The 23,686-nt window shown below is 37.7% G+C and overlaps 1 protein-coding gene across 1 annotated transcript in view; it reads right to left on the reverse strand.

Moving 5' to 3' along the window:
- Positions 1-22,766, reverse strand: part of MMS22L (MMS22 like, DNA repair protein) — a gene marked incomplete at both ends in the record, with an annotated part of 136,730 nt that extends 113,964 nt beyond the window's left edge. The window contains 8 exons of the mRNA XM_082669051.1: positions 527-657; positions 9,522-9,605; positions 9,767-9,857; positions 12,359-12,536; positions 12,632-12,719; positions 18,085-18,134; positions 21,419-21,544; positions 22,603-22,766. Of these exons, the coding sequence (XP_082525177.1) occupies positions 527-657; positions 9,522-9,605; positions 9,767-9,857; positions 12,359-12,536; positions 12,632-12,719; positions 18,085-18,134; positions 21,419-21,544; positions 22,603-22,766 (912 nt within the window). The remainder of the gene's footprint in view (positions 1-526; positions 658-9,521; positions 9,606-9,766; positions 9,858-12,358; positions 12,537-12,631; positions 12,720-18,084; positions 18,135-21,418; positions 21,545-22,602) is intronic.
- Positions 22,767-23,686: the final 920 nt, after the last annotated feature.

Raw genomic sequence — 23,686 nt, forward strand, 5'->3', positions numbered from 1 at the left:
AAATTTCCATTGCTTGAAAATAAATGAATACCATAGCACTTTCAAATCACTGTCTGCATTAAACACTATGATAAGCAATTTAGTAAAAACATGTAATTTCCCCCATGATTCTAGACCTTTTATGAAGACAACCAAACAAAACCTCTCTTTACATATGTCAACTAACTTTAGCTAAGTACTCATTTATTTTATTATATAACAACAAAACAATAGATTATTAAAGGGCTGGTATCTATTTGAACAGAAATTAAATTTCCAATCATTATCATGAACATTCTGTTTTTATTTATTTTTGACAAATGGAAAAGGCTATTTTTTTTAAAACAGCTCTAAAACACTAATTCCAGCCTGTTTTAAATGTTTACCTCAAATTCTTTTCCCAACCACCTCCCAAATAAAAATAAATATAAAATTAGAAGAATTAACAAGTAAGCCATTTTAGATTCTTATGGGTCAAACCACATGCATTAAGTACTGACTATTGCCATTAAATACCAAAAGTGCAAATGAACTCTTAAAACATTACCTTATCATACCTGTTGAGGGACAGGCTTATTAAATCACAAAGAAGATTTTCACAATGTTCTTCAAATAGGCTGACATTGGTTAAATTGTCACCTGCCAGATTCATAAACTGATGACTATATATAACTTGTTCTAAAAATGGAATAAGATAAATTCTGTTTAAAACTACAGTAGATTTTAGTAATTCAGAAGGAGGAAAGTGACTGTATACCTTTAAATTAACATAACAAAACTGCAAAATAACAGTTAAAAGCAAATGTTTTGCAAATAAAACTTTGAAAACAATTCCTTTCTTATACGAGCAGTGATAGACATTAGCTTAAAAAAGTTTCAATCCTCCCGAGTACCATTTAATAGATTTTCTTAATTTGGCCACCTGAAGAGCAACAATGCAACATCACTTCAAAGAAAAAAATACAAGACAGGAAACACCAGAAAATCTTTACCCATATTTCTAACCAATAAAGCCTTTAAAACATTATTCCTTTAACAAATACTGAAAAAATAACCATGTACAATTGTTTTTTGGCATGAAATAGAGTAAACCAAGGTAACGGATACCAAAATTTGAACCTGTCAGAGTAATTTCATCTGAGTATTGCTCTAAGAATATATTATTTGAAATACAGTCCACATGAGAGGGGAAATCATATGTTTGTGTACACCTTTATATGTTCACATGTATGTATATAAGTGCTTACACATATACACATACACATATATGTATTTTCGTATTATTAATGCATTGAAAAGTAGGTATTGAGGTAAAGGATATGTTTATTACCTAAATAATTAATAATTTACAACTACAGGAGACCTTAAGATGGCGGAGGAGTAGGACATGGAGATCACCTTCCTCCCCACAAATACATCAGAAATACATCTACACGTGGAACGACTCCCACAGAACACCTACTGAACGCTGGCAGAAGACCTCAGACTTCCCAAAAGGCAAGAAACTCCCCATGTACCTGGGTAGGGCAAAAGAAAAAAGAATAAACAGAGACAAAAGAATAGGGATGGGACCTACACCAGTGGAAGGGAGCTGTGAAGGAGGAAAGGTTTCCACATACTAGGAAGCCCCTTCACGGGCGGAGACTGCGGGTGGCGGAGGGGGAAGCTTCGGAGCCGCGGAGGAGAGCACAGCAACAGGGGTGCGGAGGGCAAAGTGGGGAGATTCCTGCAAAAAGGATCGGTGCCAATCAGCACTAACCAGCCCGAGAGACTTGTATGGTCACCCGCCAGGACGGGTGAGGGCTGGGAGCTGAGGCTCAGGCTTCGGAGGTCAGATCCCAGGGAGAGGACTGGGATTGGCTGCATGAACAAAGCCTGAAGGGGGCTAGTGCGCCACAGCTAGCCAGGAGGGAGTTCAGTAAAAACTCTGGACCTGCCTAAGAGGCAAGAGACCATTGTTTCAGGGTGTGTGAGGAGAGGGGATTCAGAGCACGGCCTAAACGAGCTCCTGAGACGGGCATGTGCCACGGCTACCAGCGCAGACACCAGAGACAGCCATGAAATGCTAAAGACGCTGCTGTAGCCACCAAGAGACTTCTGTGCAAGCACAGGTCACTATTCACACCTCCCCTCCCAGGAGCCTGTGCAGCCTGCCACTGCCAGGGTTCCGTGATCCAGGGACAACTCCCACGGGAGAACACATGGTATGCCTCAGGCTGGTGCAATGTCATGCTGGCCTCTGCTGCCACAGGCTCCCCCGCATTCCTTAACCTCCCCGCAGCCTGAGTGAGCCAGAGCCCCCTAGTCAGCTGCTCCTTTAACCCCGTAATGTCTGAGCAAAGAACAGACGCCCTCAGGCGACCTACACACAGAGGTGGGTCCAAATCCAAAGCTGAACCCCAGGAGCCGTGTGAACAAAAATGAGAAAGGGAAACTACTCTCAGCAGCCTCAGGGCAGCAGATTAATCTCCACAATCAACTTGATGTATCCTGCATCTGTGGAATAAGTGAATAGACAACAAATCATCCCAAAATTGAGGCGGTGCACTTTGGGAGCAACTGTAGACCTAGAGTTTGCTTTCTCGTCTAATTTGTTTCTGGTTTTATGTTTATCTTAGTTTAATCTTTAGAGTTTATTATCATTGGTAGATTTGTTTATTGATTTGATTGCTCTCTTCCTTTTTACTTTTTTTAATATATAGATACATATATTTCTTTCCTTCTTCTCTTTTTGAGAGCGTGTATGTGCATGCTTCTTTGTGTGATTCTGTCTGTACAGCTTTGCTTTCACCATTTGTCCTAGGGTTCTGTCTGTCCGTTTTTTTCTTTCTTTCTTTTTTTTTTGGTATACTTTGTAGCTCTTATTATCACTGGTGGATTTGCTTTTTGGTTTGGTTGCTCCCTCCTTTCTTTCTTCGTTTTAATACTTCTAATTTTTTAAATCATTTTTTAATTCTTTATTTTAAGAACTTTCTTTTCTTTTCTTTATTTCTTTCTATTTTTCTCCCTTTTCCTCTGAGCAGTGTGCCTGACAGAGTCTTTGTGCGCCGGACGGGTGTCAGGCCTGTGCCTCTGAGGTGGGAGAGCCGAGTTCAGGACACTGGTCCACCAGAGACCTCCCGGCTCCACATAATGTCAAACAGCGAAAGCTCTCCCACAGATCTCCATGTCAAAGCTAAGACCCAGTTCCACTCAACGACCAGCAAGCTACAGTGCTGGATATCTTATGTCAAACAACTAGCAGGACAGGAACACAACCCCACCCATTAGCAGAGAGGCTGCCTAAAATCATAATAAGGTCACAGACACCCCAAAACACACCACTGGATGCAGATCTGCCCACCACAAAGATAAGATCCAGCTTCATCCACCAGAACACAGGCACTAGTCCCCTCCAACAGGAAGCCTACACAATCCACTGAACCAACCTTAGCCAGTGGGGGCAGACTCCAAAAACAACAGGAACTATGAACTGCAGACTGCGAAAAGGAGACCCCAAACACAGTAAGTTAAGCAAAATGAGAAGACAGAGAAATATGCAGCACGTGAAGGAGCAAGGTAAAAACCCACCATATCAAACAGATGAAGAGGAAATAGGCAGTCTACCTGAAAAAGAATTCAGAGTAATGACAGTCAAGATGATACAAAATCTTGGAAACAGAATGGAGAAAATACAAGAAACGTTTAAGAAGGACCTAGAAGAACTAAAGAGCAAACAAACAATGATGAACAACACAATAAATGAAATTAAAAATTCTCTAGAAGGTATTAATAGCAGAATAACTGAGGCAGAGGAACAGATAAGTGACCTGGAAGATAAAATACTGGAAATAACTACTGTAGAGAAGAATAAAGAAAAAAGAATGAAAAGAATTGAGGACAGTCTCAGAGACCTCTGGGATAACATTAAACGCAGCAACATTTGAATTATAGGGGTCCCAGAAAAAGAGAAAAAGAAAGGGACTGAGAAAATATTTGAAGAGATTGTAGTTGAAAACTTCCCTAATATGGGAAAAGAAATAGTCAAGCAAGTCCAGGAGGCACAGAGTCCCACACAGGATAAATCCAAGGAGAAACATGCCAAGATACACATTAATCAAACTAATACAAAGAAAAAATATTAAAAATACAAGGGAAAAGCAACCATTAACATACAAGAGAACCCCATAAGGCTAACAGCTGATCTTTCAGCAGAAAACTCTGCAAGCCAGAAGGGAGTAGCAGGACATATTTAAAGTGATTAAAGGGAAAAACCTAAAACCAAGATTACTCTACCCAGCAAGGATCACATTCAGATTCGACAGAGAAATTAAAACCTTTACAGACAGGTAAAAGCTAAGAGAATTCAGCACCACCAAATCAGCTTTACAACAAATGCTAAACGAACTTCTCTAGGCAGGAAACACAAGAGAAGGAAAAGACCTACAACAAACCCAAAACAATTAAGAAAATGGTAAGAGGAACATACATATCGATAACTACCTTAGATGTAAATGGATTGAACGCTCCAACCAAAAGACATAGACTGGCTGAATGGATACAAAAACAAGACCTGTATATATGCTGTCTACAAGAGACCCACTTCAGACCTAGGGACACATACAGACTGAAAGTGAGGGGATGGAAAAAGACATTCCATGCAAATGGAGAACTGGAGTAGCAATTCTCATATCAGACAAAATAGACTTAAAAAAAAAGACTATTACAAGAGACAAAGAAAGACACTATATAATGATGAAGGGATCAATCCAAGAAGAAGATATAACAATTGTAAATATTTATGCACCCAACATAGGAGCACCTCAATACATAAGGCAAATGCTAACAGCCATAAAAAGGGAAATCGACAGGAACACAATAACAGTGGGGGACTTTAACACCCCACTTTAACCAATGGACAGATCATTCAAAATGAAAATAAAGAAACACAAGCTTTAAATGATGCAATAAACAAGATGGACATAACTGATATTTATAGGACATTCCATCCAAAAACAACAGAATATACTTTCTTGTCAAGTGCTCAAGGAACATTCTCCAGGATAGATCATATCTTGGGTCACAAATCAAGTCTTGGTAAATTTAAGAAAACTGAAATCGTACCACGTATCTTTTCTGTCAACAACACTATGAGACTAGATATCAATTACAGAAAAAAAGCTGTAAAAAATAAAAACACATGGAGGCTAAACAATACACTACTAAATGACCAAGTGATCACTAAGAAACCAAAGAGGAAATCAAAAAATACTTAGAAACAAATGACAAAGAAACCACGATGACCCAAAACCTATGGGAAACAGCAAAAGCAGTTCTAAGAGGGAAGTTTATAGCAATAAAATCCTACTTCAAGAAACAAGAAACATCTCAAGTAAACAACCTAACCGTACACCTACAGCAATTAGAAAGAGAAGAACAAAACAAACCCCAAAGTTAGCAAAAGGAAAGAAATCATAAAGATCAGAATAGAAATAAATGAAAAATAAATGAAGGAAACAATAGCAAAGATCAATAAAACTAAAAGCTGGTACTTTGAGAAGATAAACAACATTGATAAACCATTAGGCAGACTCATCAAGAAAAAAAGGGAGAAGACTCAAGTCAACAGAATTAGAAATGAATAAGAAGTAACAACTGACACTGCTGAAATACAAAAGATCACGAGAGATTACTACAAGCAACTATATGCCAGTAAAATGGACAACCTGGAAGAAACGGACAAATTTTTAGAAAAGCACAACCTCCCAAGACTGAACCAGGAAGAAATGGAAAATATAAAGAGACCAATCAGAAGCACAAAAATTGAAACACAATCACAAGAATAGAAATTGAAACTGTGATTAAAAATCTTCCAACAAACAAAAGCCCACAACCAGATGACTTCACAGGCGAATTCTATCAAACATTTAGAGAAGAGCTAACACCTATCCTTCTTGAACTCTTCCAAAATATAGCAGAGAGAGGAACACTCCCAAACTCATTCTATGAGGCCACCATCACCCTGATACCAAAACCAGACAAAGATGTCACAAAAAAAGAAAAATACAGGCCAGTATCACTGATGAACATAGATGCAAAAATCCTCAACAAAATACTAGCAAACAGAATCCAACAGCACATTAAAAGGATCATACACCATAATCGAGTGGGGTTTATTCCAGGAATGCAAGGATTCTTCAATATATGCAAATCAATCAACGTGATACACCATATTAACAAATTGAAGGAGAAAAACCATATGATCACCTCAATAGATGCAGAAAAAGCTTTCAACAAAATTCAACATCAATTTATGATAAAAACCCTCCAGAAAGGAGGCATAGAGGGAACTTACCTCAACATAATAAAGGCCTTATATGACAAACCCACAGCCAACATTGTTCTCAATCGTGAAAAACTGAAACCATTTCCTCTAAGATCAGGAACAAGACAAGGTTGTCCACTCTCACCACTATTATTCAACATAGTTTTGGAACTTTTAGCCACAGCAATCAGAGAAGAAAAAGAAAGAAATAAAAGGAATCCAAATCAGAAAAGAAGAAGTAAAGCTGTCACGGTTTGCAGATGACATGATACTATACATAGAGAAACCTAAAGATGCTACCAGAAAACTACTGAAGCTAATCAATGAATTTGGTAAAGTAGCAGGATACAAAATTAATGCACAGAAATCTCTGGCATTCCTATACACTAATGATGAAAAATCTGAAAGAGAAATTAAGGAAACACTCCTATTTAACACTGCAACAAAAAGAATAAAATACCTAGTAATAAACCTACCTAAGGAGACAAAAGATCTGTATGCAGAAAATTATAAAACACTGATGAGAGAAGTTAAAGATGATGCAAACAGATGGAGAGATATACCATGTTCTTGGATTGGAAGAATCAACATGGTGAAAATGACTATACTACCCAAAGCAATTGACAGATTCAATGCAATCCCTATCAAACTACCAATGGCATTTTTCACAGAACTAGAACAAAAATTTCACAATTTGTATGGAAACACAAAAAAAGACCCCAAATAGCCAACACAATCTTGAGAAAGAAAAACGGAGCTGGAGGAATCAGGCTCCCAGACTTTAGACTATACTAGAAAGCTACAGTAATCAAGTCAGTGAGGTACTGGCACAAAAACAGAAATACAGATCAATGGAACAGGATACAAAGCCCAGAGATAAACCCACATACATATGTTCATCTTATTTTTGATAAAGGAGGCAAGAATATACAATGGAGAAAAGACAGCCTCTTCAATAACTGGTGCTGGGAAAACTGGACAGCTACGTGTAAAAGAATGAAAGTAGAACACTCTCTAACACCATACACAAAAATAAACTCAAAATGGATTAAAGGCCTAAATGTAAGGCCAGACACCATAATAACACTCTTCGAGGAAAACATAGGCAGAACACTCTATGACATAAATCACAGCAAGATCCTTTTTTACTCACCTCCTAGAGAAATGGATATAAAACGAATATAAACAAATGGGACCTAATGAAACTTAAAAGCTTTTGCACAGCAAAGGAAACCATAAACAAGACAAAAAGACAACCCTCAGAATGGGAGAAAATATTTGCAAACAAAGCAACTGATGAAGGGTTAATCTCCAAAATATACAAGCAGCTCATGCAGCTCAATATCAAAAAAACAAACAACCCAATCCAAAAATGGGCAGAAAACCTAAACAGACATTTCTCCAAAGAAGATATACAGAGTGCCAACAAACACATGAAAGAATGCTCAACATCATTAATCATTAGAGAAATGCAAATCAAAACTACAATGAGGTATCACCTCACACCAGTCAGAATGGTCATCATTAAAAAAATCTACAAACAATAAATGCTGGAGAGGGTGTGGAGAAAAGGGAACCCTCTTACACTGTTGGTGGGAATGTAAATTGGTACAGCCACTATGGAGAACAGTATGGAGGTTCCTTAAAAAACTAAAAATAGAACTACCGTACGACCCAGCAATCCCACTACTGGGCATATACCCTAAGAAAACCATAATTCAAAATGAGTCATGTACTACAGTGTTCATTGCAGGACTATTTACAATAGCCAGGACATGGAAGCCACCTAAGTGTCCATCGACAGATGAAAGGATAAAGAAGATGTGGCACTTATATACAGTGGAGTATTACTCAGCCATAAAAAGAAAGGAAACTGAGTTATTTGTAGAAAGGTGAACAGATACAGAGTGAAGTAAGAAAGAGAAAAACAAATACCGTATGTTAGCACATATATGTTATCTAAAAAAGAAAAAAAAAGGTTCTGAAGAACCTAGAGGCAGGACAGGAATAAAGACGCATACGTGGAGAACAGACTTCAGGACGTGGGGAGGGGGAAGGGTAAGCTGGGACGAAATGAGAGAGTGGCATGGACATATATACACTACCAAATATAAAATAGATAGCTAGTGGGAAGCAGCCGCACAGCACAGGGAGATCAGCTCTGTGCTTTGTGACCACCTAGAGGGGTGGGATAGGGAGGATGGGAGGGAGACCCAAGAGGGAGGAGATATGGGGATATATGTATATGTATAGCTGATTCAGTTTGTTATAAAGCAGAAACTAACACACCACTGTAAAGCAATTATACTCCAATAAACATGTTAAAAAAAAAAAAAGAAATCCTTTTAATTTGTAACGAAGTCAAGTAGTAAGCCTCTCTGTAGTTAGTCCTGACACTTTAAGACAGTAAGTGTTACGTTATAATGTACACATCATTGTGTTAATCACAAAGACTGTTCTGAACATTAAAAATGCTCAAGTGCTTAAAAAAATAATAATTTACAACTATATAATATTTATAGAAAATTGCCAATTTGATAACGGAAACTAAAGGTGTCAAAGAGCAAGAGCAAGAAATAAATAGGCAACATGTGAAATAAGATTACCATCCATAATATATACAAACCTCTACTAATTAATTAAAGAAAGGCGGGAAAGAATGAAACAAGAGATAAAACAAGTACTTTGCAAAATATAATGAACAGGTAATTAATAAAGCAAATATAAAAAGACAATAAAATTAAAGATGCTTCACTTCACTGGTAATCGGGAAATTGCAAAAACAGAGACTCAGTATCATTTTTCACGCATTAGTTGGCAAAAAATACGATTAATAATATCCACTACTGGCAAGAGTATGAGGCAAAGGCATGTTCACAGTTAGTGTACATAAATTGTGGAAACTTAATATACAACACCAGAGAAGCATATAAAATACTAAAAGTGCAATGTGACACATCAATTCCAAAAACCTAATCTATTAAATAACTTGTACAAGTATTCAAAGATATACATCTTATATCTACATAAGGATGTTCAATGAAATATTATTTGTAATACCAAAATAAACAGAATTAACTGAAATATCAAAAAATAGACTTGGCTAAATAAATTATGATAGGTCCATAAAACTGTATGAACTAACATGAACAGATCTCTAAAAAACTGTTAAATGAAACCCTACATAGGACAATATGATGATACCATTTGTGGTTAGAAAGAAAAACAAAAACCCTACCTATGAGTTTCCATATATGTATACTAATAGATAGTAAGTATGGATGGATGGATAAATGGACCAAGCCGTTGCCAGTAGTTATCTCTAGAAAAAAGAAGTAAGACCTTCACTTTTTAGTTTGGTTACTGTTTGATTAAAAAAATAATAATAATCAGAAAGCACTTATTGTATAATTTTAAAAAACAATTTAGATTAAAAAACATTTACATTAAAAAAGGACATAAATCAGAAATCCATAAACTTACTCAATTTTTCACCAAGCATGTGAAGAATTTCCAGCACTAGCCAATGGATATCTAAGTGGAGATGTAACAAATGCCATGATGGTGGGAAAAGCTGTGAATGACATTAAAAACTGTGACTGAAAATTCATAACACTTTATTAGGTATTTTATAGCATGTCACAACACTCCTCCATAATGCACAAGTTAACCTAACACTATTTAAAAGCTCAAGAGAAACCTCTGTCTTGTTCATTAGAGGATTTTTTCACTGGAGATCTTTAAAAGCAAGATATACTCTTAACTGATGTTGTTTAAGACAGACCCACCTTGGGGCTGCTGAACAGACTTGTATAGTAAAGGCCCCTACCAACCAACTGAGATTCTACTACAGCTGCAAGGCAGTAAATGAATTTCTTTAAACACTTATTTTCATGATTTTGTTTTAGACTTTAGCTAGGAAATATGTTTTTAAATGTAATGAATACCCAGGAACTTCCATAAGATATTTTAACAAGAACTTCTGGATTATCATTTAGACACTACTGTCATGCCCATAAAGAAACTAAAGTTAAAAGTGGTGAAGAAATTTACCCCTCAATTAATGCTTTAGGATTCAAACCTAATTCTACCTGATTCAAAAGCCAGTGCTCTTTACTGTGCTAGCAGATTATCAATAAACTTTCTCCAGTCAACATTTCGAATCACTAAAATAATACAATGATACATACTTTTTATTAAAACAACTATGATGAATGATGGAGAGGGGTCTTGCCTTATCAAACATGCAAACAAAATAAAACACAACACTAATGAAACAGTGCTGGCTCAGGAATAGATAGTAAATAGCAAAAATAGGGAAGAGAGAAATGGATACACATGATATGTCAAATCAGTGGGGAAAGCATAGGTCATTCAATAAGAGACAGGATTATTAACTTATTCATCTGTAAGAAACTAGATTTCCTATCTCACAGTACATTTTTTAAAAAGAGATAAATTAAAGAGATAAATGTAAAAAAAAAAAGTATGTTTTTTACAATAACATAGGAATGATACCAAAGAAAAAAACTGATAAATGTAACTATATAAAAAAACTTAAATCATCTATCTACCTAGCAAGTCAGCTTAACTGCTGAAGAAACAGATAAATGAAAATATTCGTAATACATCATACCAACAAATAGTATCTCTAATTTTAAAAAGTCCCTAAAAAAGTATAAAAGACAGATGCTCAACTGTAAATACCAATTAAAGCATTAGCCTTCATATATGAGAATGGTAAAATATAAGAAATATATATAGAGTCTTGAAAGATGCTTTTTATTTTATGATTTTTTCGTTTTGCTGATATTTCAGAAGAGAACAGTATTTCAGCATATGATTTTTTTGTTTATGTGTTAAAGACTCCATTCCCCTGCTTTAAAAATTCAGTCTTCTGATCTTCAAATAACCTATACTTTCAAGTCTGTCTAATTAAAAGCCTATGAAAGGCAAAACCTAGTTTGAGGACACTTGCACACATTTTTTTATTTCTGCTGCTAGATAAATTATTAATTTTAATTTTCTTAAGCATTTGATGGATATTCAGAAAATAAAAATCAGTCCAATTTACAGAGACTAAAAAGAAAGAAAAATATCCCTCCCAGCACAATCCACCCACGAATCTTTATTAACTGACATGATTAAAAACAATTACCTATTTGGTTTCTATGGATTAGATATATTCACCTGTGAATTCAGTTGGAATTCTATTTACTTTTATTATTACATATATTGATCCCTGATAAGAAGAGTCAATTTTTTATTACTGTTAAATTTCACAGAAATAGAAACATCTAATTGTATCTTATATTTTGGCAAAGACTCGTTCCTAAAAACTGAATGTTATTAAAATTGGTGAAGTCAAAGAGAGGAGATTGAGAATTCAGGGAATGCCACGGGAAATTATAATTTGTCACTCACAGCAGCTCACATTTTCCTATGAAGAATTTGTTAATTACATCCACAGGTTGGATCATGCTAACACATTTTTATAAACCAAACCAGAGAGACTGATCATCACAGGTAGGAAAAAAAAGGGGGGCACAGTTAAAACAATCTTAATCATATTCTGAAAATATCTCAAAAGCCAGAACAGACATAATGATGTGGTTCTGAAAGCACAGCTTTTTAAAGATGATCTTCTTGAATCTTACTATAATATAAAATAGTGTTTGCCCAAACTTTTATCAGTGGCAAAGAGTATACAAACTTTAGAAAACAAAGGTTATTTGATTTACTTTGAAACTTTTAAACATTTGCATTGTTACAACTGGAAGAATAGTTATCACTGATTCAAAGTAAACTACATCTAAGCACTTTATGCATTTTAATTATTCAATTCTCCCAATAACTCTAGGAAGCTAAACCAATTACACAGATGGAAAGACTGAAGCAAGAGGTGTTATTTGCCTGATGGCACATAATTAACAAAAGGAGAAGCCAGTATTTCAACTCAGGCAGTGTGGTCTAAGAACTACACTCTTGACTAATTTCCCTCATTCTTGAATGAATAGTCCATGTGGGGAGGAAAAAATACCTGATACTTTAAACATTAAATGAAACAAAGCAAACCTTAGTCTGGTTTTGATTTACAAATGCTCCTGTATTAATAATGGGAAGTTCTGATAGGTGTCCTATATACAAGAGTAATCCATGAAGCTCATCAATCAACACTGAGGGAAGCTGTGCCTCCAAAGTCTGGTAGGGATGGACAGGAACATGACTTTCAGCATTTTGTACTTGCAGGGACCTAAAACACGATGAGATACAATAAGCAATTAGAGTCTGGATAAATTTGCACTCAGAAATTCATGCATTATTCATATTACTCATCTGACAGCCTACCTGAAAATGAAGACTTTAACATAATGAAGAAATGTTATGCACTGCTGCCTAATATTGGCTGCTTTGCAATGTAGGGTTGATATCTTCCCTGAAACCAAAATAGACAATGTTAATCATTGTTTAAATAAACAGTGGGCAGCGACAAAAAAATTGTGAGCCATATAAGTAGCAATTCTCTAGCTTTTCATTTTTTCAACTGACTCCTATATGGTGCTTACCATTCCCCACCCCCCATACTGCTCTTAGTAAGGTCACCAGTGAAATCATGTTGTCCAATCTAACGGGCACCACTTGTGCTCAATTAACTTGCCCTTATAGGAGCATTCACTACACCTGGCTTCACTGATGTCACATGCTGCCAGTCTTCTTTCTTTCTCACTTACCTATAATTCTCATCATGTTTTCTCTGCTTTTGTTTTCTGTTTTACTCATTTGCCCTAGAGTGGTTATGAGTGTTTTGCACATAGCAACCACCCAGATAATTTTTGCTGATGTAAATGTTGAAGTGAGGGAAAGACGGCATGGGTTGAGAGACATAGGAATAAGTCATTTGGGGCCTTACAAGTCATAATAAGGAGTTTTGATTTCATTGAAATACAGTAGATGGCCTTTCATTGGGTTTTGATCTAGGAGGAACAGGAACTGATATACATTTAAAGCAGATTTTGTACACAGATGATAGAGGGGCAAAGGAGGATGTGTTAAGAGCCCTATAGCAGTAATTCAAGAGATCATAGGAAAATGGATAGGCTGAAGGTATATTTTGGTCATAAACCTACTGGGAATCCGATGGATGATATGAGTTTAAAGGAAATTAAAGAATGAAGAATGACATATAGGCAACTGTTAGCACCATGTAATGAGTGGAGAAAACATGGGCAGTGTCAACTGGTTTTGGAAGACATCACAGATGTACTCTTTGCACTATCTAAGCAATCCAAGGACAGATGTCAGGCAGTTTGACATGCAAGGCCTGCAGTGCAAAGGAGAGGTCTGGAATGTAGGTAAACCTTTTGGAGTTGTTATCATTTAGAAATAAAGGAACTGATGAGATCGTACATGTAGGAAAAGATGTACAGAGAGGAGACTCAAACTGAGACCTGAGGAGACTGATTATTTGTAGTAAACCTGAGGGAGGAGGAGCTGGTAAAGGAGAGGCAGGAGAAGGGGGGAAAAACCTTACTACAGGCAACAAATTATCACCCATATTAAACATAAGGCAAAATTTATTTTTAAATTTGTATTCAAATGAGCAAATGTGGATACTATTTTGGCAAAACAGGAGCATAAGCATAAAGATGATGTCCATATATCTACATACCAAACAGTGCAGTGCACTTTTATAGCTTAATTATACTTCGCTTACAAAAGTCATATGATCCCCCAGTGTCACAATTCTCAGCCCGTAAATGAAGTACTCTCGTAAAAACAACCACTGTGGGATTCCCTGGTGGTGCAGTGGTTTGGCGCAGTGCTTAAAAATCTGCCTGCCAATGCAGGGGACACGGATTCAAGTCCTGGTCTGGGAAGATCCCACATGCCGTGGAGTAACTAAGCCCATGCACCACAACTACTGAGCCTGCGCCCACAGGCCACAACTACTGAAGCCCGAGCACCTAGAGCCCATGCTCTGCCACAAGAGAAGCCACCACAATGAGAAGCCCACGCACCACAATGAAGAGTAGACCCTCCTCACCACAACTAAAGAAAGCCCACGTGCAGCCACAAAGACCCAATGCAGCCAAAAATAAATAAATTAATTAAAAAAAAAAAAAACTGCCGTGAACTGCTGCATCCAGCCACGATGGAGTAAAAGGAATCAGAATTACCCAGCTCCCACCTTAAACTAGAAAACCAAAAAAAGTAAAACAATAATTTTCAGGCATTGGACAAAGGCAACACAAGACTGCTATCCCAGAGAGAAGTCGTAAGATTGCACCAGCTTCCCACCTAGAGACAGTTTATAGGCTGCAGCACAGGGAGAGAGAATTCAGAGTCCAAATCACTGAGTCAAAGAGACATGAGATCTGAGTTTAGAGTAGTCTAAATTTGCAGGGTAAAAGTACCAAAGAAGAAAGAAAGCTACACAAAAAAAAGAGCCTTAGGGCTTCCCTGGTGGCGCAGTGGTTGAGACTCTGCCTGCCGATGCAGGGGACACGGGTTCGTGCCCCGGTCTGGGAAGATCCCACGTGCCGTGAAGCGGCTAGGCCCGTGAGCCATGGCCGCTGAGTCTGCGCGTCTGGAGCCTGTGCTCCGCAACGGGAGAGGCCACAACAGTGAGAGGCCCGCATACCGCAAAAAAAAAAAAAAAAGGAGCCCTAGAAATGTACAGAGGGTCCCCTTTGAGTCTTTGACTAAGTACTGATCTGTAGGCCAGAGAAAAATATCAGAAAACAATTCCCAACAAAGCTTACTCAAACCAGGGAACAATTCAAGTTCCCACCAGCAAGAATGAAAAAAAAAATACACCACAAAGAATCCTCAGAAGCCTTACTAGAGCTAAATTAACATTAGACTAAAGGTTACTTTTTAAAAGTCCTAACAAAATATACACCAAGCCTCAAAAAGATCCCATGAATTACAAGTACTCAACAGTAAGCCAGAACAAAATTCAACACTGGTTTTAGGAATACAAGAAAATTCAGAAAGCAGCAACGTAAAATCTATAATGTCCATCACACAATAAAAAATTACTAGATGTTCAAAAGAGCAGAAAAATGTATCATAAAACTAGAAGAAAAATCAACCAATACAAACAGACCCAGAAATGGCAATGATGAAAGAATCTGCAGTCAATGAAGCTAAAAACAGTGGAAGGCATAAAAAAAAATCCAAATGAAATGCCTAGGGACAAAAAAAATACAATATCTGAAAAAGGGGTAACATCAAAAGCTATATTTAATAACAGGTATCAGTAAAAAATAACATATTGTGTATGCTATTCTGCCTCAACAGGAAAGCAATCCAGGGAGTAAAATCAACAGAATAAGAACCATATGCACTTCAGTAAGTGACCCTAAATAAGGGATTTCTGGGGAGGGTTGAGGGCCAAGGGTTTACATGAGTTTATTAACAAAGCCCTGACACAGCTGCATGGCAGGAGTAAGCTTATGTAGGGATAGTCTTTAATACTGCTAACCTGCCCAACAAATCTGTCAGTAAGTTTTTTAAGTAATAATACCAGCCAAAATGTCAGTGTAACAAGTAACCATTTCAAAAAATAGTCCATTGTAGTAATTTTAGGTCAGTAAGTGCTTTTCAAAGAATAATCTTGCTCAATAAATGCCTTCCACAAACCCAATTTAATTAAGTCACTCTATATAGTAAAGGTATTTTTGCTGTTTCCACTACAATCTTATAGACACTCTCCAGGAGTTTCAAAATAAAATTCTGGGTCTTTGGCATTGCTTACGAAGACACCTATGATTGCATCCCTTCCAAAAATTAACCACTCACACACACTTGAGTCCAACCATACGTAATTATTACTTACTCCCTGCTCCCTGAACTTTTATGTTTTTATATACCTCAATGTCTTTGTCTATACAGTTGTTTGTACCTGGAACTCATCCTATCCCCAAAACTTCTCCAAAATCTTTTGCCTGGCTAATTCCTCCTCATCCTTGAAGACCCAGATCTGCCATCACTCAGTGATGGGCACATAAACGGATAAAGCCCTTGGCTCCTGTAGCAGCTTTTGCATGCCTCTGTTACTACACTCTTCCATCTACCATGCTGACTATGCTTGTTTATCTGTCTTACTCAACTGCAAACTCTTCAGCAGCATAATTTTCCTCTTTGATTCATCAGCACCTTGCACAGTACCTGGCATGAAGCAGGGACCCAGGTGATAATGAAACAGTAATATCCAACATTTACTGAGGACAAACTAACAAAACAAATAAAACAGCCCTGACAGCTGATAACTAACAATTAGGCCATGACACTCCTACTGAAATTAAACAGTTGTCATACAATATCAAAAATAATCATACAAGATCACTCCATGATTATGGTGAAACAAGAAAAACACAAAACCTCTCTGTAATCATGTCTGACACAGAAACAAGGCACTATACAACCACACAAAAACAAACAAAATACAGAAACAGACTACCCTCCTCTTCCAGCTAAAATGACTATTGCTTCATTACAAATTAGAATCTTCCCTTGCCTCCTGCTGCGTGTCCCACCTTCTGGAGAAAAATAAAAATTAACTTAGTCATCAAATTGCTCCTGCTTCTTAACAGCATCAAATCCAGAATAAAGCCACAGCCCCCTTAAACTCTACCCCAAATCAGCCAGCACAAGTGCATACCCTGTCAAAAGCCCCTCCCTACTTCCTCTTACTGAGAAGCCCCAACTGTTCCTCATGATGTATATCTCCCCCTTGCTTCCTAAGCTAATAAACCCTTCAAAGGTGGGTTCCAAGTGATCTTTGCTTGCTGGGCATCACTAATAACAGATACTAGGCTAAGCACCTAACACACATTATGTCATTTAGTCCTCACAAGAACTCAATGGTGGGAACTATTACCTAGTGTGAGACCCACAATTAGCTAGGGTTAGAACCCAGGCTGACCACAGAGTCATGATTCTAAATACTACACTGTACCAGAATTGTTAGAAACGAGAAGCAGCTAGCCTGAACTAAAACATACTGCCCTTCAATTCCCTTCACTACCTTAACTATACCAATTCCCCCACAAATCAGTAATCCATTAAATGTTAAAAACAAACAGGGACTTCCCTGGTGGCGCAGTGGTTAAGAATCCGCCTGCCAATGCAGGGGACACAGGTTCAAGCCCTGGTCCGGGAGGATCATACATGCCGTGGAGCAACTAGGGCCGTGTGCCACAACTACTGAGCCTGCGCTCCAGAGTCCACAAGCCACAACTACGGAGTCCAAGTGCCACAAGTACTGAAGCCCGTACACCTAGAGCCCATGCTCCACAACAAAGAGAAGCCTCTGCAATGAGAAGCCCGCACATTGCAACAAAGAGTAGCTCCCGCTCACTGCAACTAGAGAAAGCCCGCACGCAGCTACAAAGACCAAATGCAGCCAAAAATAAGAATAAATAAATAAAATTAAAAAAAAAACGAAAAGAGAAAGCAGAAAAGAAAAACAAGAAAGACAGCATGAGGTCCAGCACTTTCTATTTCTCTACGTTCTCCAGCCCACTCCCCACCCCCAAAGCAAGTTACTAATTCACTTCAAAGATGTTTAGCCTTAATTTTACTTGCAGATTTGGAAAAATACTATAAATTTCATCTACAAACAAAATTTAAGTGTCATACTTTTTCTGAACACTAAATATAACTGTATCCTGAACTTCTGAACTATCACTTCCTTCATGTTATTATGATAGCCCAATGACACATCATAGATCCATGTACAATTCACTGTAAGGGAGCACCATTTCTTTTTGCCATTAAACATATTTAAAACTTACCAAAATCACAGTTGGCCTGTAATAAGGTTTCCAAGTTGTAGAGCTGTTGCCTAATTTAAAAAATGTAAGGTGAGAATTAGTTTTAGAGTAGTTTAAAGCATGCAACAATTACACAGTATTTCCAAATCTTTTACACAGCTTTAATGCTGCTCATTCGTGAATAATGTTTAACACTTCATGAATGTTTATTACTGTCAGCTTCAGGTAATAAAGACTCTGAGAGAAAATAAAACATGTCTTTGACCTCCCAAAAAGATCTACTAACAGCTACATTTATCTCAAAAATTATATAAAATATCATAGATTTCCCCATCAGGAAGATACTGTTTATATCTTTAAGAAGTTTAAGATGGTTATATAAAACATCCTAGGTTAACAGTTATATAATGAAATGTTAAATTGTATCATGTAGTTACACAATAGGAGTTCTGAAGAGGAATAGAATATGTAATGTAGACTAATCAGGGGAAGTTTTAACTTACGATGTTCCACATTAATTTCTGAGAATAATCTTCTCTTGCCATTCTTCCTAGTTGCCTTTCAGCTCCTTAAAGATTGAGCCACATTCATAACCTACGTCCTGGGTAAGACTCAACTCATTCTATAATGTTTAGGATTATACAGAATCACTCACACAGCCTATTTTCCCAATAAAACACATAATATGGCACAGGTTCCATGGGATGAGGGTGAGAGGGGAAATCCCTCCAACTTTCCATTTTCATTTAAATGTACCATGTATACATTCTTCTTTTAATTATATAAGTTTCAAGTATACAGCACTATAATTCCACATCTGTGTACACTACAACATGATCACCACCACAAGCCTAATTACTATCCATCACCATACAGTTGACTCCCTTCACCTTTTTCACCCACCTACTAAATCCCTTCCCCTCTGGTAACCACTGATCTGTTCTCCGTAACTAAGAGTTTGTTTTTGTTTTATTTTGTTTGTTCATTTACTTTATTTAGATTCCATATATTAGTGAAATCATATAGTATTTGTCTTTCTCTGTCTGACTTATTTCACTAAGTATAATACCCTCAAGGTCCATCCATGTTACTGCAAATGGCATGATTTCACTCATTTTTAAGTCTGAATGGTATTCCATTGTGTGTGTGTGTGTGTGTGTATATGTGTGTATATAAATATTTAAAATTCCTTCATCCATTCATCCATTGAAGGACACTTAGGTTGTTTCCATATCTTCATATCTTGACTGTTAAAAATAATGCTGCAATGAACACAGGGGGTGAATATATCTTTTCAAATTAGTGTTTCTATGCCCTTCAGATAAATACCCAGAAGTGGAATAGCTGGGTCATAGGTAGCTCTATTCTTAACTTTTTGAAGAACCTCCACACTTTTCCATAGTGACTGCACCAATTTACACTCCCACCAACAGGGCATGAGGATTCCCTTTTCTTCACATCTTCGTTTGTTATTTCTCGTCTTTTTGATAACAGCCATTCTAACAGGTGTGAGGTGACATCTCACTGTGGTTTTGATTTGCATTCCCTTAATGGTCATGTTGAACATCTTCTCATATATGCCTGTTGGTAATCTGCAAGTATTCTTTGGAAAAATATATGTTCAGATCCTCTGCCCATTTTTTAATCAGATTTGTTGTTATTGTTGTTGCTGTTGAGCTATATGAATTCTTTATATATTTTGGATATTAACCCCTCATATTAACCAAATATATGATTTGCAAATTATTTTCTCTCATTCAGTAGGTTGCCGTTTCACTTTGACGATGGTTTCCTCTGCTGTGAGTACCTTTTTAGTTCGATGTAGTCACATTTGTTTATCTTTGCTTGTTTCCCTTGCTTTTGGACTTAGAGCCACAAAAATATTGCTAAGACTGATGTCAATGAGGTTACTGCCTATATTTTCTTCTATACATTTTATGGTTTCAGGTCTTATATTCAAGCTTTTAATGCATCTTGAGTTAATTTTTGTGTATGATATAAGACAGTGGTCTAGTTTCATTCTTTTGCCTATGGCTGTCCAATTTTCCCAACACCATTTATTGAAGACTGCCCTTTAATGTTATGTTCTTTGCTCTTTTTCCATTAATTAATTGTCCCTATATGTGTGGGGTTTTCTGGGCCCTCAATTCTGTTCCATTCACCTATGTGTCTGTTTTTATGCCAATAACATACTGTTTGTTTACTATACCATTCTAATACAGTTTGAAATCAGAAAGTGTGATGTCTCTAGCTTTGCTCTTCTTTCTCAGGATTGTTTTGGCAATTTGGGATCTTTTGTGGTTCCATATAAATTTTAGAATTACCATGTATACATTCTTTTTTATTTTTTTTTTGTGGTATGCAGGCCTCTCCCTGCTGTGGCCTCTCCCGTTGCGGAGCATAGGCTCCAGACACGCAGGCTCAGTGGCCATGGCTCACGGGCCCAGCTGCTCCGCGGCATGTGGGATCTTCCCAGACCGGGGCATGAACCCGTGTCTCCTGCATTGGCAGGCGGACTCTCAACCACTAAGCCACCAGGGAAGCCCCCATGTATACATTCTTAATGTATTTTGGGCTAATAATTTGCCTTTAATAAGTGATTCCAAATCTAAAATCTGAATTATGGACTGGGTTTTAAATAATAATGAAGAATTATTTCAATTTCGTTAATTGTGATTATGAGGTAATGTTTATGTTTAAAAAATAAGTTCATATTTTTAAGAGATACATACTGACGTAATTAAGGGTGAGATGACATGATGCCTGGAATTTGCTTAAGAAATACTTAAGCCAAGAGTAGAGGGATAAGGACAGATGAAGGAAATGTGATAAACCCTTGATATTTATCGTAACTGAGGGAGGGTATATGGAGGTTCGTTATACTATTCTCTCTACATCTGTGTATGTTTGAAAATTTTTATTAAAAATATTTTTAATGTCCAGGTTAATCATATTTCTATTACATATTCTATTATAGTCTGAAAAATATATTTGGAAGTCTGAGTTCATTCTCTAAAGATTACTGAAAAATTATGACTATTAAGCAACAAAAGATTTTATTTTTCTTCCAAAATTATGGAATAGTTCAAAGCCTAAAATGTTTGTCTTCAATATATGATGTCAAATACAGAAGAATAAAAATTCTGAAAATCACTAAAAAAGAACTCATTAAAACCATTACTCCATCAAACATTATTGCTTAATTGTTGTTACTGATAAGATAATCAAGTAAGCAGCAATCACAATTCTACAGGTGCTTTTGTAATATCAGTATTAGAAACCACCCAGCAATGTAACTTAAATCTGAAAAGCATCAACACTCAATGGCAGTTTTAAAATAAAAGACAAAACATACCTCAAGAGATGAAAGAGAACTCTAGATGAATTCACTAATGCTGTTTCAGTAACCCATTGAATGCCAAATATTTCCACTGTATCCTCTTCAAAATTAGTTGGTAAAGGATCAAGATTCAAAATCAGTCTGAAATGAAACTCTGATTTAATCTCATAAAAAGTATGCTATATCCCATACTATAGCATGAGGGTTTTTTTTGACATTATATGAATCCATGTTACACATGACATGTCAACAATGATGTTATAAAGTAAGGAAGTGCCTTGGTACCTTATATCTCAGTAACAGTACAACTGGACTGTATTAAGAATTCAACCCTATACTGTGATAAAAAAAAGTTTAAAGAGCAATATAATTTGAGGGAAAAATGTGGAAAGGGGTCTAGGGAACATACTTTCACCTGTCTTCAACTGTGGTCTTCAGTTGTAGAATTTCACCCTTTGAGGGGACATTTAATTTTTAAGACAGTTAAAAGGTATTCTGAGCCATGTCTAAAGAAGGGCATAATCAAGTTGAGTAATATCGTTTAAGGTCTCAAAGAAGGTACAACTGTAATAATCAACAAAAATGGTTTCCTTTCCGACTGAAATTGCCTCAGCAGGTATTTCCAAAATATTTCAGCAACAGCAGTTTTACTGCAATATGTGGATACACATGTCCAAGACAAGAGCTTTGAAGATAACATTCCTGTGAACTTACACAATCTGGAGCATTTATTAGAAAGTTTAAAAAAAATAAGTCTATAAGATTTCTATATGTTTAAATATACAGAGTGAGAAGACACTGGGGCAACAAAAAATGTGCATGTCTTAATTATTGAGATGCTTCAGAATATTATCTCATGTTTTAGAAGGAAATGGGACTTCAAAAAGCCCAGGTAGTTCAGAATTCACTTCAAGTAAATTAGTGCCCAGCTCCTTACTCCAAAGCTGAGGCAGCAGTGAGGTCAGAGAACATCAGGTAACAAGAAAGTCCTCCTTGCAAATATCTTTCAGGTGTGCTCTAACCAGGAACCCAACAGAGCTAATAGCTTGCATCTGTGTGATATACTAAGCCGATTTACAAGAACATTGCCTGATGAACATTAAAGTTTAATGGACTTAACTCATAATTAAATAACATTCCTAAACAGACTGATAAAAAATCTGAATAGGGAAAAACAAAGTTTCCGACTTTTTACCTACCGCTTAAGAGCTCCGCTGGAAAGGTAGGACTCTCCAGAAAAATGTTTTCCTCCTCCCCTGTTGTCAAAATCACAAGAAAAGCAAGGGGGTTTGCACCATTCTGTCTCCAGCTCCAGCTCCAAGCTGTCGGTCAGGAACGTCGACGCAGCGGGACAGTTATCCATGTTTACTTCATGTCCTGAAATGTTTGGGGTTCATTATGATTATCATTAAGGGCTCCAAAGAAGTTGTGATGAGATTCCTGTAGGTGGGGAGGGCCGAGACATTGGGGGTGACCTCAGAAAGTTCCCCAAAAGCCGCCACCCCCCCACCGCACAAAGGAAAAAAACGAAAGGCCAAATCCTCAACAACTCTCCCCGCCACGGACTCCCCCAGATCAAGGCTGTCAGAACTTAGAATGCACCCCCGACCGGCTGTGGCAGTAACTTAAAATCCCCTCTACGTCAGACCCTGCAGCCCAGGGCAGGGTGAAGAAGAAAAAACTGTTAGCAGGACAGATCTAGCTGCACTTCCAGTGCCCGCCTTGACCTGCGTCCTCCGCTACGTTACTAAACCGCACTGAGCCAGTTTCCCCGCAGTGTCTGGAACTGCAAGCTGCCTCGCAGACTGCAGGCGAGGATCAGTAGGGCCCTGCGCAAACCCGACTTCTCCCGGCCGGGGGCAAGCCCCGCCAGGTCCGCACAAGGCAGTGATCCGCGCGGGCCGGCCAAAGGGCGAGGGGAGCCGGTTCCCTGCGCCTCGGGGCGCCCCTGGTTTGGTGCACGTCGTACCTGCTCACACTTTCAGTCCCAACGATCCACCTTGGCGGTCCCGACCAGAGCCAGCTAGCCCGTGTGGTCTAAATCCCAAAAAGGCGAAATTCCCGCCAAGGCGCGCCCGCGCTCAGAAAGGGCGGGGCCACGGGGCAGCCCGCCCCCGGAGGTCCGCTCGCGAGGTCTCCGCGGGAACAGCCAGAGCTCCGTAAGTTCTCGCGAGATTCTTCCAGTCAAGGAGTCTGTTCGGCGTTTTGCGGTTTTTTTTCTTTCTGTTTTTTTTTTTTTTCCTTCAGTAGTTTTAATTGGTACTTTGGGCCGAAAGGCTGGGC

This window comes from Grampus griseus, assembly GCF_964374135.1.
Source record: "Grampus griseus genome assembly, chromosome: 13".
Lineage (NCBI taxonomy): Eukaryota > Metazoa > Chordata > Mammalia > Artiodactyla > Delphinidae > Grampus > Grampus griseus.